General features: G+C 49.4%; 1 protein-coding gene across 1 annotated transcript in view; it reads right to left on the minus strand.

Moving 5' to 3' along the window:
* Positions 1-4,806: 4,806 nt before the first annotated feature.
* LOC101607795 (sodium/potassium-transporting ATPase subunit alpha-2) overlaps positions 4,807-25,100 on the minus strand; it is a 34,400-nt gene continuing 14,106 nt past the window's right edge. Inside the window, exons 8-23 of the mRNA XM_004671109.2 lie at positions 24,072-24,340; positions 22,565-22,763; positions 22,359-22,468; positions 22,037-22,171; positions 19,337-19,526; positions 19,026-19,201; positions 13,995-14,131; positions 13,357-13,507; positions 13,094-13,262; positions 12,723-12,877; positions 12,227-12,350; positions 11,878-12,023; positions 11,555-11,685; positions 8,148-8,249; positions 7,919-8,010; positions 4,807-6,762 (exon numbers count right to left, since the gene is read on the minus strand). Coding sequence (XP_004671166.1) covers positions 6,734-6,762; positions 7,919-8,010; positions 8,148-8,249; positions 11,555-11,685; positions 11,878-12,023; positions 12,227-12,350; positions 12,723-12,877; positions 13,094-13,262; positions 13,357-13,507; positions 13,995-14,131; positions 19,026-19,201; positions 19,337-19,526; positions 22,037-22,171; positions 22,359-22,468; positions 22,565-22,763; positions 24,072-24,340 — 2,315 coding nt within the window. The 3' untranslated portion in view covers positions 4,807-6,733. The remainder of the gene's footprint in view (positions 6,763-7,918; positions 8,011-8,147; positions 8,250-11,554; positions 11,686-11,877; positions 12,024-12,226; positions 12,351-12,722; positions 12,878-13,093; positions 13,263-13,356; positions 13,508-13,994; positions 14,132-19,025; positions 19,202-19,336; positions 19,527-22,036; positions 22,172-22,358; positions 22,469-22,564; positions 22,764-24,071; positions 24,341-25,100) is intronic.

A 25,100-nucleotide genomic window follows, 5' to 3' on the forward strand; every position in this document is an offset into this window, starting at 1 on the left:
CCCAGTGAGTGCTGGGATTAAAGATGTTTGCCACAACGTGGACCTTTTTTTTTTTTTTTGAGAATCTTACTATGTGGCTTCAAACTTGTGGTCCAACCTCCTCAGCCTCCTGAATGCTAGGGTTTACAGGCATGTGTCACCACTCCTGGCTTATTTCAGCTCTTTAAATGTTAACTCCTGATTTAAAATTTTGAATGTTGTTAGTATTTTTTTCCTCTGTGTGTGTGTGTGCACATGCATGTGTGTGAACGTGCATGAGAAGCCAGAGGTCTGTGTTGGGTGCCTTCCTCAATTGCTCACTACTGTGTTTTATTATTATTATTATTACCATCATTTTAATTTATGACAGAGAGAGAATGGGCATGCCAGGGCCTTAGGCACCGCAAATGAACTGCAGACACATGCGCCAGTTTGCGTGCACGCACCTGCTGCACACATGCACGTGGGTTCTGGGGAGTCAAACTTGGGTCCTTAACCATCTCTTCAGCCCCTGTAGTTTTTAGACAGGGTCTCTCACTGAACCTGGACCTCACCAATTCACCTAGACTAGCTAGCCATCGAGCCCCGGGCATCCTCCTGTCCACCTCCAGCACTTGGGTAACAGGTGCCCGCCACCACACCCAGCATTTTGTGCGGTCTTTGGGGATTTAACTCGGGTCCTCAGGCTTGTGTGGCAGGTGCTTTTTCTCATGGAGCCATCTCCCTGATTCCTTTGCTATTGTTTCTGTTGTAGCTCCTCTTATTATGTGTTTCTAGCCAGCATCCCTTCCTTTCTTCTCTGAATGCGATTACATTTTCATGTGTTTTTTTCCTCCAAAATTTAACCAGAAATAAATGAGCTTTACTTATAGTCTTCTCAACACTGTTTACAATGATCAATCATTTTTCTAATCAATGTTACTAATATTTTTCTTATAATAAATTTTCCTTATATTCTGTGCAGTTATATGTATTATAAAATTTTATTATACTGGTACTTGTGTCTATACTATATTCTAGTAGAGTTTAAATAATATCAGGATGTCCTTTGAGGAATCTGGGAAAACAATGTTCATTAAATTTGCTGGAGCTAAGGATATTTGAGTTATTTATTTATTTATTTATTTATTTATTATTTGAGAGAGAGAGAGAGAATATGGGTGCCCCAGGGCCTTCTGATGCTACAGACAAACCTTGTGTGTCTGGCTTTATGGCTTTATGTGGGTACTGGATAATCAAACCCACGTTAGCAGGCTTTGCAAGCAAGTACCTTTAACCACTGTTTGTTTATTTATTTATTTATTTTTCTTTTTATTAATGTCTTTTTATTTATTTATTTGAGAAAGAGAAACAGGAAGATAGAGAAAGAGATAACAGGCATGCCATGGCCTCCAGCCACTGTAAACAAACTCCACATGTAGGCACTGCCTCATGCATCCGGCTTTGTTTGTTTATTTTTGAAGCTGGCTTTGAACTCATATCCTCCTGCTTCAGCCTTCCAAATGCTGGCATTACTGGCATATGCCATCAGGGCTCACCCAAGGATGGTGAAAGACTCACTTTGTGCTCGAAGTCTTCCTTTGAGATTGATCTAATAATTCTCACCTACTTGTTGTTGCATTCATCGTAGTTGAATCTGAAGCTTATCATTGTGGCTGGTGAATTATCACATGTGCAGAATGTGCTGCGCTTTTCCCAGGGGAGAGGTTGGCTGGCTTCACTTTTAGCATCACACCCGGTCCATTCTCTTATCTGCTGGCAGGACCCTCAAGCAGGAAGTTGAGTCTTTACATGTTTTTTTTTTAAATCCTCCCACCCCAACAGAGAAAGAGAAAGAGGGAGAGAGAGAGAGAGGCACCCAACAGGGTCTCTTGCCACTGCAAACAAACTGCAGATGCATGCACTGCTTTGCACAGCTGGTTTAGTGCTGAAGATTCGAATCTGGGCCAGGAGGTTCTGCAAGGAAGTGCCTTTAACCATTGAGCTATCTCCCCAGTCCCCTTTAAAAAAATCTTATGTTGTGTGTGTATGTATGTATGTTGTGTGTATATGTATGCATGCTGTGTGTGTATGTATGCATGTGTTAGTGTGAGTGTAGGTACATCCAAGCCACAGTGCACATGTGGAGGTCAAAGGACAACGCTGGGCATTGGTCCTCGCCTCCCATCTTGTTTGAGACAGGGTCTCTTGTCCATTGCTGTAATCACCAGCTGAGCTGGCCCGTGAGCTTCTGGGGAATCTCTGTCTCTGCCTCCCATCTCACCTGAGGAGGGCTGGGATTACAGATGCATGCACACTACCATGTCTGGTTTAACATGGGTTCTGGGGATCTGAATTCAGGTCTTCAGGCTTGCGCAGCACATGCCTTCCCAATGGAGTCATCGCCCAGGCCTACTCCTTTTAACGGCTTCCTGCATTGGTAAGTCTAGATGTTCTCTCTCCTTTGGTTCTAATTGCCCATATGCCCAGCTCCTGCGGCTCAGACGGTCTTTGTCCACGCATTCCTCACTTCCTTGCAGCTGCCATACTTCACTAAGCCACGTGGCTGGTCAGACCCCTCACCGCCCAGGGCCTTCTACGCCTGCTGGTGGAGAAGAGTGTGGCATGATGGCTCACTGGGCTGGCCCGGGGAACCACACTAGCCTGGGCTACATCCTGCTTCTGATGCTTGCTACCTTTGAGACTCTGAGCACATGATTTGGCCTTTCTGAGGCAGAGGGAGAGAGAGAGAATGGGCGCGCCAGGGCTTCCAGCCTCTGCAAACAAACTCCAGACGCGTGCGCCCCCTTGTGCATCTGGCTAACGTGGGTCCTGGGGAATCGAACCTCGAACCGGGGTCCTTAGGCTTCATAGGCAAGCACTGAACCACTAAACCATCTCTCCAGCCCCCTTTTTTTTCTTTTTTTTTGAGGCAGGGTCTTACTCTAGCCCAGGCTGACCTGGAATGCACTATGTAGTCTCAGGATGGCCTTGAACTCACGGCGATCCTCCTACCTCTGCCTCCTGAGTGCTGAGATTAAAGGTGTGCGCCACCACGCCTGGCTTTGTATTCTTATCTCTCAGTGGGAGATAATAACCATCATTATACTGTATGGCTGTGAGCATTCTTTCAGTCACCTAGCAAATCTTTACCAACGCCTAGTATGTGTCAGACATCGCCTTTGGTGTAAAGGATAAAGGCGGCGAACGAAAGAGAAGGACAGCGGCAGTGGTGGCATGCATCTGTACATGTCAGCTCTTGGGAAGCCAGCCAGAGCAGCAGAGTGAGACCCTGCAGCCAAAACAACAGCAAGCGACACCAAGGCAAGAGAACCGTGGAATTGACTCTGGAAGGCTCAAAGAGTAAACAAATCAAGTGGGGCTAGACATGTTCAAGGCCAGTGTTTCAGCACGGAGGTGCGCCCCCAGCCCTCACGACTATATTTTAGTATATTCCAGCTATCTATTCATCTGCATATCTGAATTAGGACTTAGGAATAAAAAGTGCCTGGCATGATCTGTGGGCTGTGAAGTGTTTCTGAAGGAAGGTACCATTTAAGCAGGGATCCGAGGAAAGGGAGAAGCGAGTGGGGGGGGGGGGGGAGGGAAGTGTTCTTGAAAGAGGATCTAACAGGATCAAAGGATACCTTTTGGTTTGGTTTGTTTTTTCCAAGGTAGGGTCTCGTTCTAGCCCAGGCTGACCAGGAATTCACTACGTAGTCTCAGGGAGGCCTTGAACTCAAAGGCGATCCTCCTACCTCTGCCTCCTGAGTGCTGGGATTAAAGGCGTGTGCCACCACACCCGGCTCAAAGGGTATCTTTATGGTTCAAAGTACACTGCAGTTACTGCTGCAACCTCTGGGATGATATCTACCGACACCATCACCATGAGAGGTGCAATAAAGGGGTCAGAATACGGCATGGGCAGGAACTGGCTTCTCCTGTTAATGTGAGATGCTGGTATAGGTGGTAAGAGTTGAGGTCTCCCTGTCTTCCATTCCCAGGAGGAATGCGTACCACCCAACTCCTCAGCCATCTCCAGTACCTAATGTCTCTTCCTACTGCCCATCACATAAAATTCTTTTTAGGAAGGTTCCAACATCACCTGCTATGTAGATATCAAGGCTTTCATGCCCTTTGCCCTCATACCCTAAAGATGCCCAGAGCAAAGCTCTGTATACCATCTACACTGTTCCGTGATGCCCACTGACTGTTGTGGGCCTCAGCCCACCAGCTCCACTTGCCACTCCTCAGACTAAGAGTGACCGATTTTGGTCTTGAACAGTCCAAGCGGAAATGGTCATGAAGTTCAAGACCTCACTCAGGCCCTTCACAGTGGACAAACCCTTCTGGCTCTCAGTGGACTGGCTATGGGGAAGGGAGCACCTCCTATATTTTCCTCTAGGTTATGTTTAAACCTAACTTCTTCCCCTCTAGCTTTCTCCACCAGCACCATCGGCTGCCAGATCACCTCTGGCCTGTTCCTGACACTTGCCCTCTCTGTTGTTCCTCTACAAGTCCAGTCCTGCCTCAGCAGCAATCAATACCACAGTTTAAGGGAGAGGTTAGTATGAAAGTGTAGAAATCAAATATGGGAGTCTAGAAGGTGGCTCAGTGGTTAAAGGCACTTGCTTGCAAAACCTGATGGCCCTGGTTCAATTTCCCAGTATCCATGTAAAGTTAGATGCACAAAGTGACACATGTATCTGGAATTTGTTTTGCAGTGTCAAGAGGCCCTGGTATGCCCACACTCACTCTCTTTCTGTCTGCTTCTTTCTCTCTTTCAAGTAAATAAATAAAAATATTTTTAAAATAATTAAAAAAGAAATCAATTATGGGAGAAATTTCTCTTTTTTCAAAAAGAAATGCAACTTTATTATTTTCAAGTACATATGTAGTACCTCAAGCTAATGTCTTACAGAAAGTCACCAGTAAAGAGTCTGGAGCCGTTTCTTTAACACGTACGTCAGGACTGATGATACTAGCCTATGCATCTGCTGTTCTAAGGGGATGTTCTTAGAGCACCTGGGAAGAACCATTTGAGATAGACTAAATATGCAACCCTTAGCAATATCGCCTATGCTCTTGATTTACTAATCAAATGCCATTTTCATTGACTGTGTAAAGATAAACTTTTTGTCTACAATTAATGATCTCTATTGAGGCGCAAATAAATATGGTATCCCATTTAGATTTCCACCCTGAAGGCCATGACTCACATATTTCAAAGTACTTCTGATGAAGCAAAATTCCAGGGCAGTGAAATAATTAATAGCCACTGGAATGCTGTTTATGGCCTGACCTAAGGCTTGACTTTTGTCCTTCCTTCTCTCTGCCTTAAGCCTCCCATTTCCCTTAGGTGTCTCCCTCACGTGTGTGACTCATCGAGGTCCATCTGGGCAATGAAGCTGAGAGAATGGGTAGTGCTATCTGCAGAGCAAAAACGTGAAGTGAGGGGGGAGTAGGGAAGACACATATTCCATAGGAACCTGAAGCCACTCCCCACGTCAAGGAAAGTGGACATGGCTGTCAAGAGCATGCAGGGAACTCTCTGGGGAGGAGTGGACTTCACATTTGAGAGGTCAAAGGCAGGGCTTAGGATTTTCCTACTTGTCCACAGTTTCCGAGCATGTCATGACCTAAGCTCACTTTGCAAGGCCTTGGAAGGCAGGAATGTCTGGGAACTTCTCCATCCTAATTCCTGCCCATGGTTAGGAACTCCTTTTTCCAGGGCCAGCTTGGGGGAATGGCATAAGTTCATCAGGATGGGCATGAAGGGGAGGGAACTGGGGAGTTGGGTGAGAAATGGCAGCTGACTGGGGTCTCAGAATAACACAGAGCACCAGAGGATATTCTAGTGTGTGTGTGTGTGTGGGGTTGTGTTCCCAAGAGCATGTGCTGAGATGCAGTTTCTGTGACATGTAGGTCTTGTGGAACCAGACGGCAACTAGCCAAGAGCCAGTGGGATACTTGGTGGCACACTGTGGCACTGGTGGAGTCCCCACACATTGCCTGCTGGTCTTGCCTCTGCTGCTAGTCTAATGAGAGATGGATTTAGTCAGCTAGTAGGCTATTCTAAAAAGGCATGAGAGAGTTGAACCTATCCCATGTACCTGGAGACTCAAGACATTTCAAACTTCAGGTCAGCGCCTGCCTCTCTTCTTTCATTATCTCTAGCAAGCAAACGTCAACTTCCCACCTGCCGGCCCAGCTCTTCTCTCTTGGTCCCTAACTGGCCTTGACTAGGGGACAGGCCTAACCTCTCCAACCAGTTTCCGTTTCTGGCCTTAGGCTCTTGCATTCCTGGAAGGAGCCTTTGTGATTTCAAGGTCTGAAGGGGAACAGAGGGGCCAGAGCCAGGCAGGCAGTCAGGGGGGTAAAAGCAGGAAGAGCGAGGCTGGAGACAAAGGGTCACTTGTGACCAGAGAGGACTTTCTTCTGGATTACACAGGTGCCTTTGATGTTGATCTATGTGAGCAGAAGGTGGGGGTGAAAGGCTAGGCACGGCGAGGGCAACCCTCAATTCCTCAGGCAAGGCAGACAACATGGTGGAGTGGGGTGGAAAAGGGGATGGGGAGGGGACCCTAACATTCAGTGTCTGAGTCAGATGGGCCTATGGCACAGTCACCCCAAGCTTACTTATCTATTCCTACCAACTTAACCCGCTCAGTTGCATCTAAAATATCACCCCAGTTTTTTCCATCCCTTCCCGCCACCATCCTTGTAACACCTCCAGAGCACCCCGTCTCTCCCACGCTCTCTTCTTCCAGTGCGCTCAGTAGTATGTCTCCTTCTCCACCCAGCCTGTGGGAGAGATGGAGGTTAGGGTTGCAGCAGGAGCTCAAGGGAAGGCAAGAGATCAGCGCCCTTGAATAGCTGGAGTCGGGTGGAAGAGGCCCCGGGCAAAGGGCTGAGGGAGGCAGCCAGCCGCTGGGGGTGAGAGGCGGGGAAGGGAGGGTCCTGGGCCTGGTGGGGGGCTGTAGCTTAGAGGTTAGGAGAGGGCCGCCGGCCCCCGGGAGGCCAGTGTGCAGCACGGTGGAGGCCGAAGGTGCAAACGCCTGCAGGACCTGAAGAGCAGCCAGAGGGTGTTGAGTGTCTAAGGGAGCAGCTGCCCCACTGGTGCTGGGAAGAAATGCGGCCTGAGGAGTAACAACTCTGAGTCTTTTTTAAGGTCAGAAATTCAGATTACATGTGAATACTCCAAAGTTTTAGATATTGGGTCAATTACACACACACACACTCACACACACACACACACACACACACACACACACACGAGTATCGGGCACATTAACCATATACTTGTTTATGGACCATATTCGGTTTGTAGGTAATTTTTAACCTAGCAAGTGATCAAAAATGCTTGTTGAGGGGCTGGAGGGACGGCTTAGCAGTTAAGGCATTTGCCTGCAAAGCCAAAGGACCTAGGTTCGATTCCCCAGGACCCACGTTAGCCAGATACACAAGGGGGCGCCTGTGTCTGAAGTTAGTTTGCAGTGGCTGGAGGCCCTGGCATGCCCATTCGCTCTCTGTCAAATAAATAAATAAAAATAAAATATTAAAAAAAAGAAAAAAATGCTGTTGGAAAAGTAAGCTCTTGATTATTGCCTGGGAATTAGAAAACCCAGGTTCTGGTACTAGGTTGACTCCTTATGTAAAATTCACCTATGCCTTTCCTTGTCTACAAAATATGGACTCTCAAAGGACCCACTTATCCTCATTTGGTGATTCCAGGGGACTGCAGAGATCTCAGAGAACTCTGGAGGGCTGGGAGGATGTAGAATCTTAGAGGAAGAGGCCAGGGAAGGCTTCTGGGGCTTGGGACCTCAGCAGGGGAAGACAGGAGGTGGGGGGGGGGGAAGGGGCTGAAGAGCTGGCTGGGGGGTTAAAGAAGGTGGCAGTGGAGTGTGGGGGTGCAATCCCGGAGGGGCTGCCTGCCTGGGCGGGTGGAGGTGCTTACCCCCGGGATAGCGCCGCAGGATGAGCTTCCGGACTTCATCGTAGATGAAGATGAGGAGGCTGTAGGGGAAGGCGCAGAACCACCACGTGACCCTGAAAGCAGCGGAAGGGACTGTCAGAAGCCTCGGTGGCTGCCGTGGAGTCACAGAAAGCAGGAGTCAGGTGGCTCTTAGAGGCTGAGCCAAGGGCCATCTGAGCTACTCACTCGCCCCCCCTGAATAGACACTCACTTTAGTGGGTACATGCGGAGAGCCACCCCCATGCCCGGACAGTAGGACAGAAAGGCAGCCAAGGCCGTCTCCTCCAGGAGTCCAAAAATCAGGATCTTGTTCCTGGAAAGGAAAGAAAGGATGGTACATGGCATTGGAAGGGGGATCAGAAGGGACAAGACCAGGGACACCTCTGGGGGGCAGAAAGGGAGGGAGGAGAGGGGAGCGCGGTGAGAGGAGGGTATCCTCCAGCTTCCTTATGCTGTAGGTATTTAGAAAAGCAGTTTCTTTTTTCCTACTCACTGAGTTTACATCTCATTATTATCTATCACACACATACATTCATTATCAAATAACTCTTCCTGGGCTAGAGAGATAGCTTAGTGGTTAAGGCACTTGCCTGTGAAGTTTAAGGACCCACGTTTGGTTCCCCAGTTCCCACATAAGCCAGATGCACAAGGTGGTGCATGCTTCTGGAGTTCATTTGCAGTGGCTGGAGCACCCCCCTTAATATAAATAAATAAATAAATAAGATATTTTAAAATAATAGTAATAGTTCTTCCTTGTATACTCTGTGTGGAGATGCTCTGGTCAACAGGAGCCAGCCCTCCTATAATCCTATTTCTCTAGCCATCATTTTCCCATAAAGGTGCTTTGAAAGCGCCTTCAGCGCAGAACCTACGATGCCTTCTGCTCACAGACCCCGGGGGCTGCTGTGCACAGGTAGGGAATGAAGGGAAGGGTGTTTGCAGAGTTCTTGGCTGGGGGCGCTCCCTCTGTGTCACTGCATAGCAGGTGGTTAATGTATATTCACCGGACCAGAACTGAAAAGCTGGACAGAGCAAGGTCCTGAGGAGAGTTATGGGACAGAACTAGTGAGGTCTATTCCCAGCGCAGCCGCTTCCTGGCCTTGAGTGGTAAATAATGCTTAGCTTCTTGGGTCCTCATGTTCCTTCTCTATAAAGCAGATATTTGTGCCTATTATGGGGTTGCTGCAGAAATTTCAGGAGATTGTGCATGGAAAGTTCTGGATCATTGAAAGTGCTCAATCATATTATGACTCCATCTTTTGTAATCTTAGCACAGTACCTCTTATGCTTAAGCAGGTGGTTCCCCAACTTTTCACTCTCTAAAAGCCTAGTTAGTCTTTCATAAAGTCTACATTTGAATTATTTTTGTCTTTCAAGCCATACTTGTTAATAAGTGATGAATATATTCCCCATTTAAGCCAGGAATGGTGGTGAATGCCTTTAAGCCCAGGACTTGGGAGGCAGAGGTAGGAGGATCACTGTGAATATGAGGCCAGTCTGGGACTACAGAGTGAGTGCCAGATCAGCCTGGGCTAAGGTGAAACCCGACCTCAAAAAACCCAATATATGGGGCTGGAGAAATGGCTTAGTGGTTAAGCACTTGCCTGTGAAGCCTAAGGACCCTGGTTTGAGGCTCAATTCTCCAGGACCCACATTAGCCAGATGCACAAGAGGGCGCACATGTCTGGAGTTCATTTGCAGTGGCTGGAAGCCCTGGCGCGCCCATTCTCTCTCTCTCTCTCTGTCTGCCTCTTTCTGTCTCTGTCACTCTCAAATAAATAAAAAAAATGAACAAAAAAATTTTAAAACCCCCTATATATATTTTTTTCCCATTTAAAGTCTATTAGAAACATTCCTGGTTTCCAAGCGGAACTGTGGGGCAATATAACACCACTGTGCATTATATTTTCTTGGGTTTTGCCTAAGAATGGCTTGTTGGCAAACCTAGTGGCTTTCTTGCGGGCAAGTGCTAGATTTCATACAGCTTTTTAGAACTATTGCTGATAGTATCACTGAGTACTCTCAATGGCTTGGGGACCAAAGGTGAGGCCCAGGGGCAGCAGGGCTGCCTCTGGCCAGGTTTTTCATTGGCATTGGTACGTCTTTCCTGTACCCAGCTGGACCTGTTTTCTTTCTTTCCAGTTTATCCCTCAGGTGGGCTGGGCTTAGCCAGTGGCTATATTTCCACCATCTTGTCAGTCACACAGTGTTGTAAGTGCCTGGTTCTAGGATTGTGCCCAACTCTTGAAGTTCTCTGGGACAAAACTCTGTTGGGAAATAGCAGCCACTGTTCATGGCAGGAGGAAATAAAAGGAACCAGCCTGCCGTCTTCGACACCCCGTTCCCATCCAGAGTAGACTGTGGAGCTTGGTGGATGGCAGGTGAGGCACCACAGCGTGGAGTGGGAGCCAGAGCTCAGACTTCAGAGGCCTGCTGGACCCTGACTGCTAGCTGACCCGAGGCAGACAGTTAACCTCTGAGTGGCTTCCCCCTTACCACCAGGTGGGGTGTCATGTTAGCCCAGGCTGACCTGGAGCTCACTCTGTAGCCCTAAGTTGGCCTCCGACTTAGGGTCATCCTCCTACCTCGGCTTCTCCAGTGCTGGAGTTAAAGGCATGTATCACCACACCCAGCCAGTTCCAGGCTTCTTAATTGTTTTTTTTTTTTCAATTTATTTGAGAAATCGGGTGTGGTGGCACATGCCTTTAATCCCAGCACTTGGGAGGCAGAGGTAGGGGGATCACCATGAGTTCAAGGCCACTCTGAGACTCCATAGTTAATTGCAGGTCAGTCTGGGCTAGAGCAAGACTCTACTTCCAAAAACCAAATAAATAAATAAATAAAATTTATTTGAGAGAGATAACAATAGAGGGAGAGAAAGAGAGAGAGAGAGAAAGAGGATGGATGGCACACAAGAGCCTCCTACCTCTGCAAATGAACTCCAGATGCTGGCAACACTCCGTATCTGGCTTTATGTGGGTGCTGGAGAGTTGAACCTAGACCATCAGGCTTTACAAGCAAGTGCCTTTAACCACTGAGCCCCTCAGTTCCAGGCTTCCTGTTCACACCATATGCAATGCTACCCATGTAGTACAGCTATTGTGAGGTGAGAGTGTCTGTGGGCACTTAGATTAGTGCCTACCATGTGGTGCCATACTATAGGAAGTCCTGAATTATGCCCATGGGCAGATGTAGACACAGGGCAAGTGCAGGGCTACCTATTGAACATAGGAGATTCTGGATTTAGGAGTTAGGGGATAAGTGACATGAGTAAAAGATGGAAGAGGAAAGAAGAAAGGAAAGGAAGGAGGAAGGAAGGAAGGAAGGAAGGAAGGAAGGAAGGAAGGGGAAATGGAAGCTAGGAGACCATACAAAGACCACGTTAGGAGCTGTGTAGAGCTAACTCATTAGGAAGAGTCCTACCATTCCTTCCCTATCCTTTGTCTGTGTCAAACCTGGCTATGGACGGACAACTGCCTAAGTGCAATCAGATGCCTCCTGGCAGACCTGAGCCAAGTGGTTGAGTTGCTCTGGTAGGAAGCCTGGCCCGTGTGGGACGGTGACCACATCCAGAGGACTCGGCCTGGGTGGCAGTTGCTGGTAAGGGTGAGTGCTCACTTCATGCCCTGCTGGAAGACTGAGTTGCGGCGGGTCTTGCAGATGATGAGGTCAGCCCACTGCACTACCACGATGCTGGCAAAGAAGGCCGTGTGGCACGTGAACTCCACCACCTTGCGCTGCTCATAGGTCTGGGGAGAGGGTAGGTAGAGAGGCGTGAAGAGTGTCAGAAGAAGGGGTGGCACCATCATACAGCATGATTTGGGCCAGGTGTTACACCTGGCACCTAATCCACACTCCGTCCCCAATCCCCGTGGGCCCCTCCTGTCAGGCCTTGAGCCCCCACCCTGCTCACGTGCCCACACCTACAGAACCCCACTCACCCACTCCTGCCCGTAGCTGTCCTCTAGATCGTTCGTGGTGCGGTCATCCCAGTCAAGGCGGATTCCCAGCAGCCGTGATGGCAGGAAACCATTCTCTGCCAGGATCACAAAGTAGGTGAAAAAGCCACCCAGAGCCTGGATCATACCTGGAAGCGGTTGGCAAAAGGGCAAGGCCCGGTCAAAGAGGGAAGCAGAAGGGGGCCCGTCCACAGGTGCTAGAGATGGCAGTCCCTGACTCTTGGAGACTTGGCCCCCGCCATGGCATTTAGCTTGGGGGCTCATCTCTCCCAAGCACTAGAAGAAGCAGCGTTTGGGGGTTCCCCTCCCCCGAGACCCCGGCATGGCGCACCGATCTGTCCGTAAGCCATGCTGATCAGCCGCTCATTCACCAGCTTGTCCGTCTGTGAGTTTCGTGGCTGCCGCTTCATGATGTCACTCTCAGCTGCTTCATAGGCCAAGGAGATGGCAGGGACCTGGGTGCATAGGACATGGAGAAAGAGAGAGAGAGAGAGCATTGGAGGGGGTGTGGGAGGTGACAGGAGCAACAGCTGATCAGTGGTGAAGACTCTGGCACAATTCAATGCATGCACCAAGATCCATTACCGCTGGGGATCGAGCTCAGGGCTAGAATGTCTGCCTGGCATGAACGAGGCCTGGGTTCGATCCTTAGCATCACACAATAAAGGGGAAAATTTTTAAGAAAATAGTTTTCCAGGCCTATGTTTGTCTATTCTCCAATGACCATGATCTGCTCTGCCACCCTGGTGAGGCCCGTCACCTACTGCCCATGCCGCCCAGTCTCCATGACTGCCTCGCCTGCCCCTCACTCCACCCTCTGGCCTCACCATATCTGTGCCCAGGTCAATGCAGAGGATGGTCACGGTGCCCAGAGGCAGAGGGATGTTGGCGATGATGAAGAGCAGGAAGGGGGTGATCTCGGGGATGTTGCTGGTCAGAGTGTATGCGATGGACTTCTTCAAGTTGTCAAAGATCAGGCGGCCTGTGGGGAGGTTCTGAGGGCATCAGCGAGATTGGAGGGACCCTCCCCACCCCTAGTCCTTGAGATGTGGCTGCCAGTTTTTTTCTTTTTCTTTTGTGGTGAGAAGGAAGATTTTATGTCTGTCTGTGGGAAGCTAATGGTGGGCTCTTCCACTGGGGGTAAAAATCATAAGAAGTGGGGTGCTGATTCCAGACCCAAACGTTGCAGCCCCCTCACCCTCCTCCACGCCCGTCACGATGGAGGCAAAGTTGTCATCCAGCAGGATCATGTCCGCTGCCTGCTTAGAGACATCAGAGCCAGAGATGCCCATGGCAATGCCGATGTCAGCCTTCTTCAGGGCGGGGGAGTCGTTCACCCCATCACCTGTCACTGCCACGATGGCTCCCTGGGGAGAAGACACCGCACGTGCTTGAGGACCAAGGCCCTGCCCGTTGGGCCCGGACTCTGCCCCGCCCCTGCCTCCCCGCTGCCCTGCTCACCTGCCTCTGGCACCCCTCCACTATGATGAGCTTCTGCTGAGGGGACGTCCGGGCGAACACGATCTCCGTGTGGTCTCTCAGGATGTCATCCAGCTGCTCTGACGTCATGTCCTTCAGGTCTGAGCCATGCACCACGCATGCCTTGGCTTCCCTGGAGGATAGAGGCGGCAGCAGCTGACTACCTACTTCGCTGCCAGCTCCACAGCCACTCCTCAGCACCTGTGGGTCTCAGTCCATGTATTTAGTGGGGCCTCCCCATTGTTTCAGTGCCCCCTTCCTTGATGCCCAGCTCCTCATTTCTCTGTGAGGAAGCACCACTGTATTTCCATCATGTGACATCACCACAGGGGTAAATACAGTTCACGTCCTTCATGCACGCCCCGTGTTTAGCGGCATCTCTGCTACCCGACAGCTTCTTCATGTCACAGCTGAGAAAACAGAGGTCCAGGAAGCTCAAGTGACATCTCCAAGATTACACAGCTCATTCGTGGCACAGTCTGGGCACAAACTCAGGACTGAGGAACCAGTCACGGAGGTGTCTGAGACCCCAAAAATGAAAAAAATAAAACATCCCCAGGGGACACTCGGAGCCTCTATGGGAGAGGATGTGTTGGTCAGGGGTCCTGCAAAGGCCTCACCTGGGGTTGACTTGACTCACTGGAATGTTGAGCCGGGCTGCAATGTCCTCCACAGTCTCGTTACCCTCTGATATAATGCCCACACCTTTAGCAATGGCCTTGGCAGTGATAGGGTGATCCCCAGTCACCATGATCACCTGATGGAAGAAGAGAGAGAAGACAAGCAGCATTGAGATATTCTTTTATTCCCCTCCTACAATTTTCTTTAAATTGGGTAAGGCTACACCACTAAATGCTTGAGGCTGGTGTGTGTGTGTGTGTGTGTGTGTGTGTGTGTGTGTGTGTGTAAGGGGAAAGACAGTGACGCTGTGTTCAAAGTGCGGTGGCTCAGAGATGGCGGAAAGGATCAATGACAGAATGACAAGCTAGTCTTAGCAGAGAAGCTTAGATTCTTTAGGACTGTTTGGATTTCTCTTTTCTCCTTTTCTCATCTCCTTTCTTCTTTTTTTATGAGAGAGAGAGGGAGAATTGGTATGCTGGGGCCTCCACCTGTGACAAGTGAACTCTAGACATGTGCACCATCTTGTGCACATGTGCAACCTTGCATCACGTTGTGCTGGCTTAAGCAGGACCTGGAGAATCAAACATGCATCCTTGGGCTTCGCAGGCAGGCACCTTAACCATTAAGCCATCTCTTTAGCCCCCTTTCTTTGTTTCTTTCTTTCCTTCTTTCTTAAAATATATTTTATTTAAGAGAGAGCAAGAGGCGAGGGAGAGAGAGAGAGAAAGAGAGACAGAGAGAGAGAGAGACACAGAGAGAGACTGGGCATGCCAGGGCCTCCAGCCACTGCAAATGAACTCCAGATGCATGCGCCCCCAGTGCCTCTGGCTTACATGGGTCCTGAAGAGTCAAACTGGGATCCTTTGGCTTTGCACACAAACACTTTAACCACTAAGCTATCTCTCCAGACCTCCTTTCTTTCTTTCTTTCTTTCTTTCTTTCTTTCTTTCTTTCTTTCTTTCTTTCTTTTTTTCTTTCTTTCCTTCTTTCTTCCTTCCTTCCTTCCTTCCTTCCTTCCTTCCTTCCTTCCTTCCTTCCTTTCTTTCTTTCCTTCCTTCCTTCCTTCCTACCTTCTTTCCTTCCTTCCTTCCTTCCTTCCTTCCTTCCTTCCTTCCTTCCTTCTTTCCTTCCTTCCTTCCTTCCTTCCTCTCTCTTTTGTAGCTCAGGCTGTCCTCAAACTCATGATTCTTCTACTGTCTGTCAAGTGCTGAGATTCTGGGCACATGCCAGTGAACCTTCATACTCAGCTTGTCTAGGGGTTTGGATATCTCGGGATATGAGGCAGTCAGAGGTAGAAGGGGACTTCCTTCAACAACTCCTTTTTTATATAGACAAGAAAACCAAGAAGTCGCAGGGATCTAGCAGGAGGGTGTGATTGTCTTGGTGGCACATGTGGTCACAATCTAACTAGGCAGAGTGACAATAAGATGGAGACAGTTTCCTACTGCTGCCAGCCCACTCTCTCATCTGCATCCAACAGCCTTACGCAGTGTGGGAAGAAAGTGATCACTGGCTTCTCTGGGACAGTGTTCCTTGCTATTGCAGAATGGATAGAAGGGAATGGAATGGGCAGAAGGTCGGTCTGGGAAGGGGCTATAGTCACCATTAAATGACCAACTGTGGGTTAGGACACCATTTGCCTATGGGGAAATCTCACAGATACTGAGAAGGAAGCCCCTTTGGGCCCACTGCCTTCTTCCTACCCCAGCACTCCACTGAAACGATCCCCCAAGGCCATTTGGGCCTTCCAATTGAGAAACAAAAGCATCTTTGCAAACCTCACTGTTCTTGATCCTCTGAGGAGCTGAAAGCTTACACTGGCCTGGTTTCTGCACCGTCTTTACCCCTGGCGCCCTCCACCCCCCTGCATGCTCTTCCCATCCTCCCCTGGGTGGCAGCTTAGCAGAATGGAGCGAGCACTGCCTTTGAACTTGAACAGGAGCCGGAGCTTCAACACTGACCTTCTCCAGCTGCCGGTCTTAGACAAGTCAGTCAAGTCCATGTCTCAGCCCAGTGGAGGGGGGATCCCCACCTTTCTGTATTGGCATGGAGGCTAATGCACTAGGTGGGTGCTCAGTAGATTTTGCCTGGGTCCTACCACCCTCTCTCCCCTCAGTGCTTCATTCCCCACTTGCCCAGAAATGGTGTGGCCCAGGGCTTCATTCCCCTCCTTTCTTTTCTCTTAATTAATTAATTAATTAATTAATTTTTTGTTTGTTTGTTTTGCTTTTTGAGGTAGGGTCTCACTCTAGCCCAGGCTGACCTGGAATTCACTCTGTAGTCTCAGGGTGGCCTCAATCTCAGTGATCCTCCTACCTCTGCCTCTGAGTGATGAGATTAAAGGCGTGGATTGTTTATGTGGGTGCTAATGATTGAGCTCAGGCTCTCTTACTTGCATAGTAAGTGCTCTTAAGCACTGATCTATCCCTCCAGCTCCCTGGGTTTCTTTTTTTTTTTTAATTTTTATTAACATTTTCCATGATTATAAAATATATCCCATGGTAATTCCCTCCCTCCCCACCCCCACACTTTCCCATTTGAAACCTGGGTTTCTTATATAGGCTTTAAGCTTAAGGTCTAAGATGAACCCTTATTTCTACTCTCTTCATCTGCCAAGGCTGCTCCTCTGTTCCTTCCCTTCGACACCATTTACTCTCTTCGTTTGTATTGTCCTCTCCTCTGGCTTTGTCATACTTCGCATCCAGTTTTGTCGTGAAGTTCTAAAAACATTTCCCAAATGCAGCCATGTCTGTCCACTCCTTTTGCTGCTGTCCTGCAGCTCACCCCCCCTTGCCTGGACTATTGCATAGCCTCTTGTCTCGTGGACTTCAGCTCTTCCCTACATCCAGCTTCTCCTCTGTCCAGCTAGCCTTAAAGCTAAACGGTGACATCTGGGGTCCTCTGTGACATGCAGGATAAAGCCCAAGCCTGGCACTTGAGTGAAATCTTTCCAGCTGGCCCTGACCCAACATTCCAGTTTCAATCACAGTGTCCCCTGCCCCCTGCTACCATCTATCCCCTGCTGACCCACACACCCTGGTCCAGGGTGGCTTTGTCTGGGGACATGCTGTTCCCTGAGTTTTCCATGCCTTCCCTGATCACTGGCCCTTCAAGGCCCAGATCAACTACCATCCCGTGTGTCAAGCCGTGCCCAGTTTCCTGAGGCAGAATTAACTGCTCCCTGCTGATTCCCAGAGCCCTGGCCCAGCCTCTGTGCTAGTTCCATGACGCCAAGAGGCACATCCTCCCGAGAGGCACATCCCCACGCCTGCGGACAGCCAGCTGCGCTTCCCGTTCCCACCCGCCTCTCACCAGCACTTCTGTCCTGGGGAAGCTCTGACCCACTCTTGAGTTTCCATTTGTTTTACTTTTCAGTGGGGGTAATGATGCCTACCTTACAGACTGAGTGCTTTAAAATTCATACACAGGGCTGGAGAGATGGCTTAGTGGTTAAGGTGCTTGCTGGCAAAGCCAAAGGAATCAGGTTCGATTCCCCAGGACCCACGTAAAGCCAGATACACAAGGAGGTGCATGCGTCTGGTGTTCATTTGCAGTGGCTAGAGGCCCCAAGATGACCATGCTCTTTCTCTCTGTCCCTCTCATAAATAAATAAATAAAATTAAATATTTTAAAAAATTGTACACACACAGGGCACCAAGTCCTCTGGAGTAATGGTTAAGAAGCCAAACTGCCTTGGCTCAAATACTGGTTATGTGGTCTTGAGTATGTTACTTCGAGCCTTAGTTTCTCTCTCTGCAGAAATGGGGAAAGACTGATGCTTACTCTGAAAGCAGCTGAAAGGGTAAAAGAGACCACACAGGCTTGGTGCCTCAGAGTGCTGCTGCCTGGTTCGTGTGAAAGGGGTTGGAAATGGTGAGTGCTGGGCAGCTCATGCAGCTCAGCGCTGGAGTGGGTCTAGTCTGCACGAAGCCCTGGGTTTGGCCCAGGTACCGCATCAAACTGGGCACCGTGGGGAGCTCCTGTGACTGCGGCAGGAAGGTCAAAACTCAGTGTCATCCTTAGCTACCTATCAACTTCCAGCCCTTTCCCCCCAAAAGGAAAAGAATAAAAGATCAATTACTAGAGTATCTGTCTGATAGTAGGTACTTGATGACTCTAACTATAATGTAATGGATTTAGAGCTTTTTTTTTTTTTTTTTTCTCAAGGTAGGGTCTCACTCTAGCCCAGGCTGACCTGGAATTCACTATGTTATCAGGGTGGCCTCGAACTCACGGTGATCCTTTTACCTCTGCCTCCCAGTGCTGGGATTAAAGGTAAGTGCCACCACGCCTGGCTACAGCATTTTTTTTTTTTTCTGAAAGACCATGAGATGTAAAGGTAAGGCCCAGTGTCTCATTCATCTTTGTATGCCCAGAGCCTAACACAAGACACGGACAAGCTGCACGGCTTTGGGAGTAGGTGAGATGCTGGAAGGAAGAGCAGGCGATGGCGCCGGAACTGGTGACCAAGAAAGGAGGCCGGCAGAGAGCTGTTCTGGAAATAGGAGCGTGAGGTCCAAGAGAATTGATTTGTTTGCTAATGTCAGCACCGTACACAGTGCCTGACACACAGTTGTAAGCAATAAATATTTGTTGAATGCTAACAAACCTAGCAAAGAGGAGAGAGTGGTCAGTGAGAAGTGATAGCAACTGGACAAGAGAGCCTCGGAGAGTTGTGCTTTCAGGGGGAGCAGTCTATGGGGGTGATGGAGTGGGCCAGTAGAGGCAGACCAGAGCTTGCAATCCCATTCCAAATGGAGAGAGAGGGTGGGCAGAGGTTGGGCATAGTCAGCTAACCAAGCCTGCAGCTGGTGTGGAAGGGAAGGTGGCATGCGCAGATGAGACAAAGAGCTGGGTCAGGGAGGGTGAGCAGAGGTGAGAGCTCTCGGCTGGCATCCATTTCCCCCTGCAGATGGACAGCTCATCTGAGTCAGTGGGAAGGAGTCTCCTCAGGACAGCAGCTGCTGCTGCAGTCCCCTGACCTCTGGCATGGGGGATCAAGGGCAGAGGGATGGGTGGGAGGCCCGTACCTTGATGCCCGCACTTCGGCACTTGCCCACAGCATCTGGCACAGCTGCCCGGGGTGGGTCAATCATCGACATGAGCCCCACAAAGCAGAGCTTCTCAGTGGGAAAGTTCAGCTCATCTGTGTCGAATTTGAAGCCCCGGGGAAACTTTGCGGGCGGCAGGTTCAGTTGACAGAACCCTGAGGAGGAGCAGGAGGGAGGGGTGAGAGCCGCAGAGAGGCTGCCTGGTCGCCCCCACAGCCTTCCACTCCAGGGGTGCCAGCCAGGCTGAGGAGTCCCTCCTCCAGCCCCACTCTCTGGTTCTGTCTCCTCACCCAGCACGCGCTCTCCAAGCCCTCCCAGCTCCATGTAGGCATTCTGGAAGGCGTCCTGCATCTCCTTGTCCAGGGGGATCTCCTTGCCCTGTACCAGAATGGTGGAGCACCGATCCAAGATGCGCTCGGGGGCCCCTTTCATCACCAGCACATGGCTCTGGGGGCTGTCTTCTCTCTCGTGGATGGATAACTGAGATGGAGAAAGGCAGTTACAGAGGGGACCATACTTGTTTTGGTGGCTCTATGCCCAACACAGGGTCTGATAGAAGGCAGCTGAGGGTAATAAAAATTTCCTGAATAAAGTAATCCTGGGGCCTGAGGAGATGGCTCAGTGAGTCAAGTGCTTACCATACAAGCATGAGGACCTGAGTTTGGATGTCCAGTAATCATGTAAAAACCAGGTATGGTGGCACACGCCTGTGATCCCAGCATGGGGGAGGCTGTGGGCTCAGTGGATGGCTAGTCTGCCTGAGTCAGTGAGCTCTAGGCCCAATGTCAGACCCTGTCTTGAAAATTAAGGCAATGAGTGACTGAGAAAAAACACCTGATGTGGACCCTGGCCTCCACATGCATGTGCATACATGTGCATGTGAATCTGCACACACGTATGAACACACATCATATACATATACACATGCAAAAAATAAAGTATGGGGGCTGGAGAAATGGCTTACTGGCTAAGATGCTTGCCTGTGAAACCTAAGGACCCCGGTTCGATTCCCTAGGACCAGAGCACAAGGTAGTGCAAGCATCTGGAGGTCGTCTGCAGTAACCAGAGGCCCTGGCACACCCATTTTTTCTCTCTCTCTCAAATAAATAAAAATAAAATATATAAAAAATAAAGTATAGGGCTGGAGAGATGGTTTAGATGGATAACTGAGATGGAGAAAGGCAGTTACAGAGGGGACCATACTTGTTTTGGTGGCTCTATGCCCAACACAGGGTCTGATAGAAGGCAGCTGAGGATAATAAAAATTTCCTGAATAAAGTAATCCTGGGGCCTGAGGAGATGGCTCAGTGAGTCAAGTGCTTACCATACAAGCATGAGGACCTGAGTTTGGATGTCCAGTAATCATGTAAAAACCAGGTATGGTGGCACACGCCTGTGATCCCAGCATGGGGGAGGCTGTGGGCTCAGTGGATGGCTAGTCTGCCTGAGTCAGTGAGCTCTAGGCCCAATGTCAGACCCTGTCTTGAAAATTAAGGCAATGAGTGACTGAGAAAAAACACCTGATGTGGACCCTGGCCTCCACATGCATGTGCATACATGTGCATGTGAATCTGCACACACGTATGAACACACATCATATACATATACACATGCAAAAAATAAAGTATGGGGGCTGGAGAAATGGCTTACTGGCTAAGATGCTTGCCTGTGAAACCTAAGGACCCCGGTTCGATTCCCTAGGACCAGAGCACAAGGTAGTGCAAGCATCTGGAGGTCGTCTGCAGTAACCAGAGGCCCTGGCACACCCATTTTTTCTCTCTCTCTCAAATAAATAAAAATAAAATATATAAAAAATAAAGTATAGGGCTGGAGAGATGGTTTAGTGGTTAAGGCATTTGCCTATGAAGCCTGAGGACCCAGGTTTGGTTCTCCAGTGCCCATGTAAGCCAGATGCACAGGGTGGCACTATGTGACTGGTACGCCCATTCTCTCTATATCTGCTTCTTTCTCTCTCTCAAATATGTAAATAAGTAAATAAAATATTTTAAAAGTAAAATAAAAAAGTATAAAATAACCCCAGTTTCCATAAAAAAAAAAAAAAAACCCAGTCTAGGCTAAGTGAGCTTGCTTGCAAAGCTACAGTCTGGGTTTGATTCCTCAGTACCCACATAAAGCCAGATGCGAGAAATGGCACATGAATCTGGAGTGCATATGCAGTGGCAAGAGGCCTTTGTGTGAACATTCTCTCTCTCCTCACAAATAAATAATGAATAATAAAAAAAGGAAAAAATATAACCAAGGCAGGTGTGGTGGCACTTGCCTTTGAGTCCAGCACTCAGGAGGCAAAGGAAGAAGGATCGCTGTGAGTTTGAGGCCAGCCTGAGACTGCATAGTGAATTCCAGGTCAGCCTCTGCTGTCCCTGTCTCGAAAAACAAACTATACATTATATATATCCCAAACCCACGGAAGCCTGTGGATGAAGGAAGAATCTCTATTTGTGCATTTATTTATAGTTCCCCAAATCTTACAATCCGAGAGTCTCTTCCATAGGACAGGAATTCATTCAATAAACGGCTATTGAAATTGGGGGGGGGGCAGGCCTTGTGTTAGGGAGTATACGGTCTTTACAGCGTTCCCTGCCCGACACTGGCCCAGAGAATTTACCTCCGTGGTTCACACAGGATAGAGCTGAGCCTATTCTTGGCATTTAACAGGTGCCTAGAGGCTGAGGGCTATGATAAGAGAATTAGGGAAGTGTAATCCCATTAAACAGGATGGCACAGTTGGAGGGCCGTGACCAGTGGCTGGGGAGCTATGGAAAGAAGATCGTTTTTATGCAGTAAGGTTTGCAAGTTCGGGGGGTGACGAGGAGCACACATGCATTTGGGCCAGTTGTCCTGAGGGTGAGGCAGGTGAGCACAGGACCCTTGGACGCCCAGTTCATCCCCTCTCTCCAGTCCTCTTTGGCTTCCTCCACTTCCCCTGCCTTTGTCCTTTGCTCTTCCCCGTCTCGGCGACCCAAGCACACCTGATACTTGTTGGTAGAGTTGAAGGGAATCTCGGCCACCTTGGGGTTCCTGTCCCTCATCTTCCTCACTGAGCCACATGACAACTCGATGCACTTGAGCAGAGCTGACTCAGAGGCGTCGCCAGCTGTGTCCCGCTGCCGGAAGAGCAGAGAATTCAGTGTCACAGAGGGGGAGGGCCGGGAGCCAAGGGCCAGGCCGTGAGGGGATTGAGGTCACCCAGTCAGCACAGGGTGTGAGGGAAAGCTGGGCATTAGCAAGGGGACTTTGGAGACATCCCCCAAACACACACGGGTCTGCATGCACTCACGGGCTGTCCCCTACCTTCGACACAGAGATGTTCTCTTGCCCAGCCTTGAAGACGGCACGATTGCAGAGACCAGCGATCCGAGACAGGGCTGTCCACGTGGGCGATCGTTTGTCGAAAGTGGCCCCTGGGAGGAGATGAGGGAGAAGCAGGGGCTCCCTATTAGAGCCTTATCCCCCCGCAACCCCACCTGCCCTTCACCTGCTCTGGATCACCCACTCACCTGACTGATCTTCCGTGGTGTCCGCCTCGTGGATCTGGTTGTCGAACCACATGTGGGCCACGGTCATGCGGTTCTGGGTGAGGGTGCCCGTCTTGTCAGAGCAGATGGTGGACGTGGAGCCCAGTGTCTCCACCGCCTCCAGGTTCTTAACCAGGCAGTTCTTGCGCGCCATGCGCTTGGCTGTAAGGGTCAGGCACACCTGGTAGAGGGAGAGGGGCATGGAAAAGAGTTAAGTCTAGAGAGACTCAGAGATGCCCAGGAGCTTCCCAACAGCGAAGCTCTATCCTCATTCCTGCCTCACAAAAACGGAATGGGTGGTAAACTGAGTGTTCAACCGCAGTCTTGTGGAATTGGGGCTGTAGGCCTATGTTACAGTACACACCCAGCGGGGAGTTGAAGAAACGGAAGGTACTTGACTCAAACGACAAAGAAGGCACAGGGACGGGAGAGGCCGCCACACAGAGGGAGCAATAGGAACTGAAGGAGGAAATGCGCTCTCCCGAAGGTTACCAAGAGGAGAGCAGAAAGCCGACCTAACACATGCTGTGGAAGGAGTGCCAGGCGCACGTCTTTAATCCCAGCACTCGGGAGGCTGAGGCAGGTGGATTGCTGTGAGTTTGAGTCCAGTCTGAGGCTACAGAGTGAGATCCGGGTCAGATGGGGCTAGAGTAAAACCCTGCCTCAAAAATTAAATTAAATTAAAAATATAAGCAAGAAAGAAAAAGAAAACAAAATACTGTGAAAGTTGAAGGATCTGCTCTAGAGGACAGCGGCCGAGCGAACCAGGATGGTGACACATCACAGTAGCTGTTGAAGGACAAAAATTCCGGAGGGTGGACAACAGTATCCATTTCAGCAGCAGAGCTAAGGATGGCTGAGAAATGTCACTGGATTTGCTAGTTAGTCACTGGTGACCTTTGAGAGAGTCTTTACAGGCAAGTTGGACAGGACGGACCCTAGACTGCAGGGAGGAGACAAGCACGTGGATGGTAAAAAAGAGAACATGAGGGCTGGAGAGATGGCTTAGCGGTTAAGCGCTTGCCTGTGAAGCCTAAGGACCCTGGTTCGAGGCTCAGTTCCCCAGGTCCCACGTTAGCCAGATGCACAAGGGGGCGCATGCTTCTGGAGTTCGTTTGCAGAGGCTGGAAGCCCTGGCGCGCCCATTCTCTCTCTCTCCCTCTATCTGTCTTTCTCTCTGTGTCTGTCGCTCTCAAAATAAATAAATAAATTAATTAATTAAAAAAATTGTATTCACATTTATTAAAAAAAAAAGAGAGAGAACATGATCGTGATAAGCCGCAGAAGAGAAATCGAATGCCCGGATACAGGCCTGCCTGAGATATTTCAGAATCAAACTCTGAGTCACGCACTAAATAATTTCTGTGTGCAGCATCTGGTGGGTGACTTTAGGGACCTGAAGAGAAGGCAAGTGCTGGAAGGCAATAAGCAAGTGTGCCTGTATTGATTTGAGATCGTCCTCTGGAAGCCCCCAGCGAGGTCCACTCACAGTGACGGTGGCCAGAAGCCCCTCTGGCACGTTGGCCACAATGATGCCGATGAGGAAGATGACTGCCTCCAGCCAGCTGTAGCCCAGGATGAGGGACAGCACAAAGAAGGAGACCCCCAGGAACACTGCTACTCCCGTGATCAGCTGGATGAAGTGCTCAATCTCCATGGCTATGGGCGTCTGCCCGACCTCCAGGCCTGAGGCAAGAGTGGCTATGCGGCCCATCACCGTCCGGTCACCAGTGGCAATCACGATGCCCCTGGCAGTGCCTACAAAGAGGAAGGGACACTGGGCTAAGGGCAGAAAACTGTCACAGAGGAAAAAAGCCAGAAACTCAGCCCTGGGAACCCACTTGTAGTAGGCTTGCCTCATGTGAGCTAACCTTCTCGGCGGTAGATCACTAATCCCAGATTTAACACAAGAGCAAATTAGTTCTCTTATATTGGGGCCTGAGGAGACATACTGTAAGGAATCCTGAAGTTCAAATTGAGGAGATTCACTGAATTAAATGAAAATTAACCTATGACATTTCAGTAAATAAATACTTACACTTGATATTTTCTAAAAGCATATTATGAATACAAATAAAGCACTTGTCAACTTTTTTTTTTGGGGGGGGTTAGCCTTAAGAGTTTCTTTCTCAGAATTAGGCATGATTTTCTCTCTATAAAGGAAATGAGGTGGTCATTCACCCTGTGTGACATTACAGGGGTCTTTGGAAAAGGAAGTGTGGTACAGTGGAAAGAGCATGCGTGTTGGAGTCAGCCGAATCTAGGTTTGAATTCCTACTTGAACACATACCTAGGTGTTGTTTTAATATTTAAATGAACGGATGGAGTAATGCATCTAGACCAGTGCTGTCACAAAGAAGGCAAGCAACAAATGTAAGTTCCGTTCATTTTCTCCCCTCACTTCCAAGCCAACTGCAGAATAAGTGATAGGAATTATTTCTGGACAAATCAATCATGGAAAATGTAGAGTAAAGAGAAGTACATTAAAAATTTAGGAAACTTAATGTGAAATGATTTT

Source organism: Jaculus jaculus, chromosome 1 (assembly GCF_020740685.1).
Source record: "Jaculus jaculus isolate mJacJac1 chromosome 1, mJacJac1.mat.Y.cur, whole genome shotgun sequence".
In the NCBI taxonomy this organism is placed as follows: Eukaryota; Metazoa; Chordata; class Mammalia; order Rodentia; family Dipodidae; genus Jaculus; species Jaculus jaculus.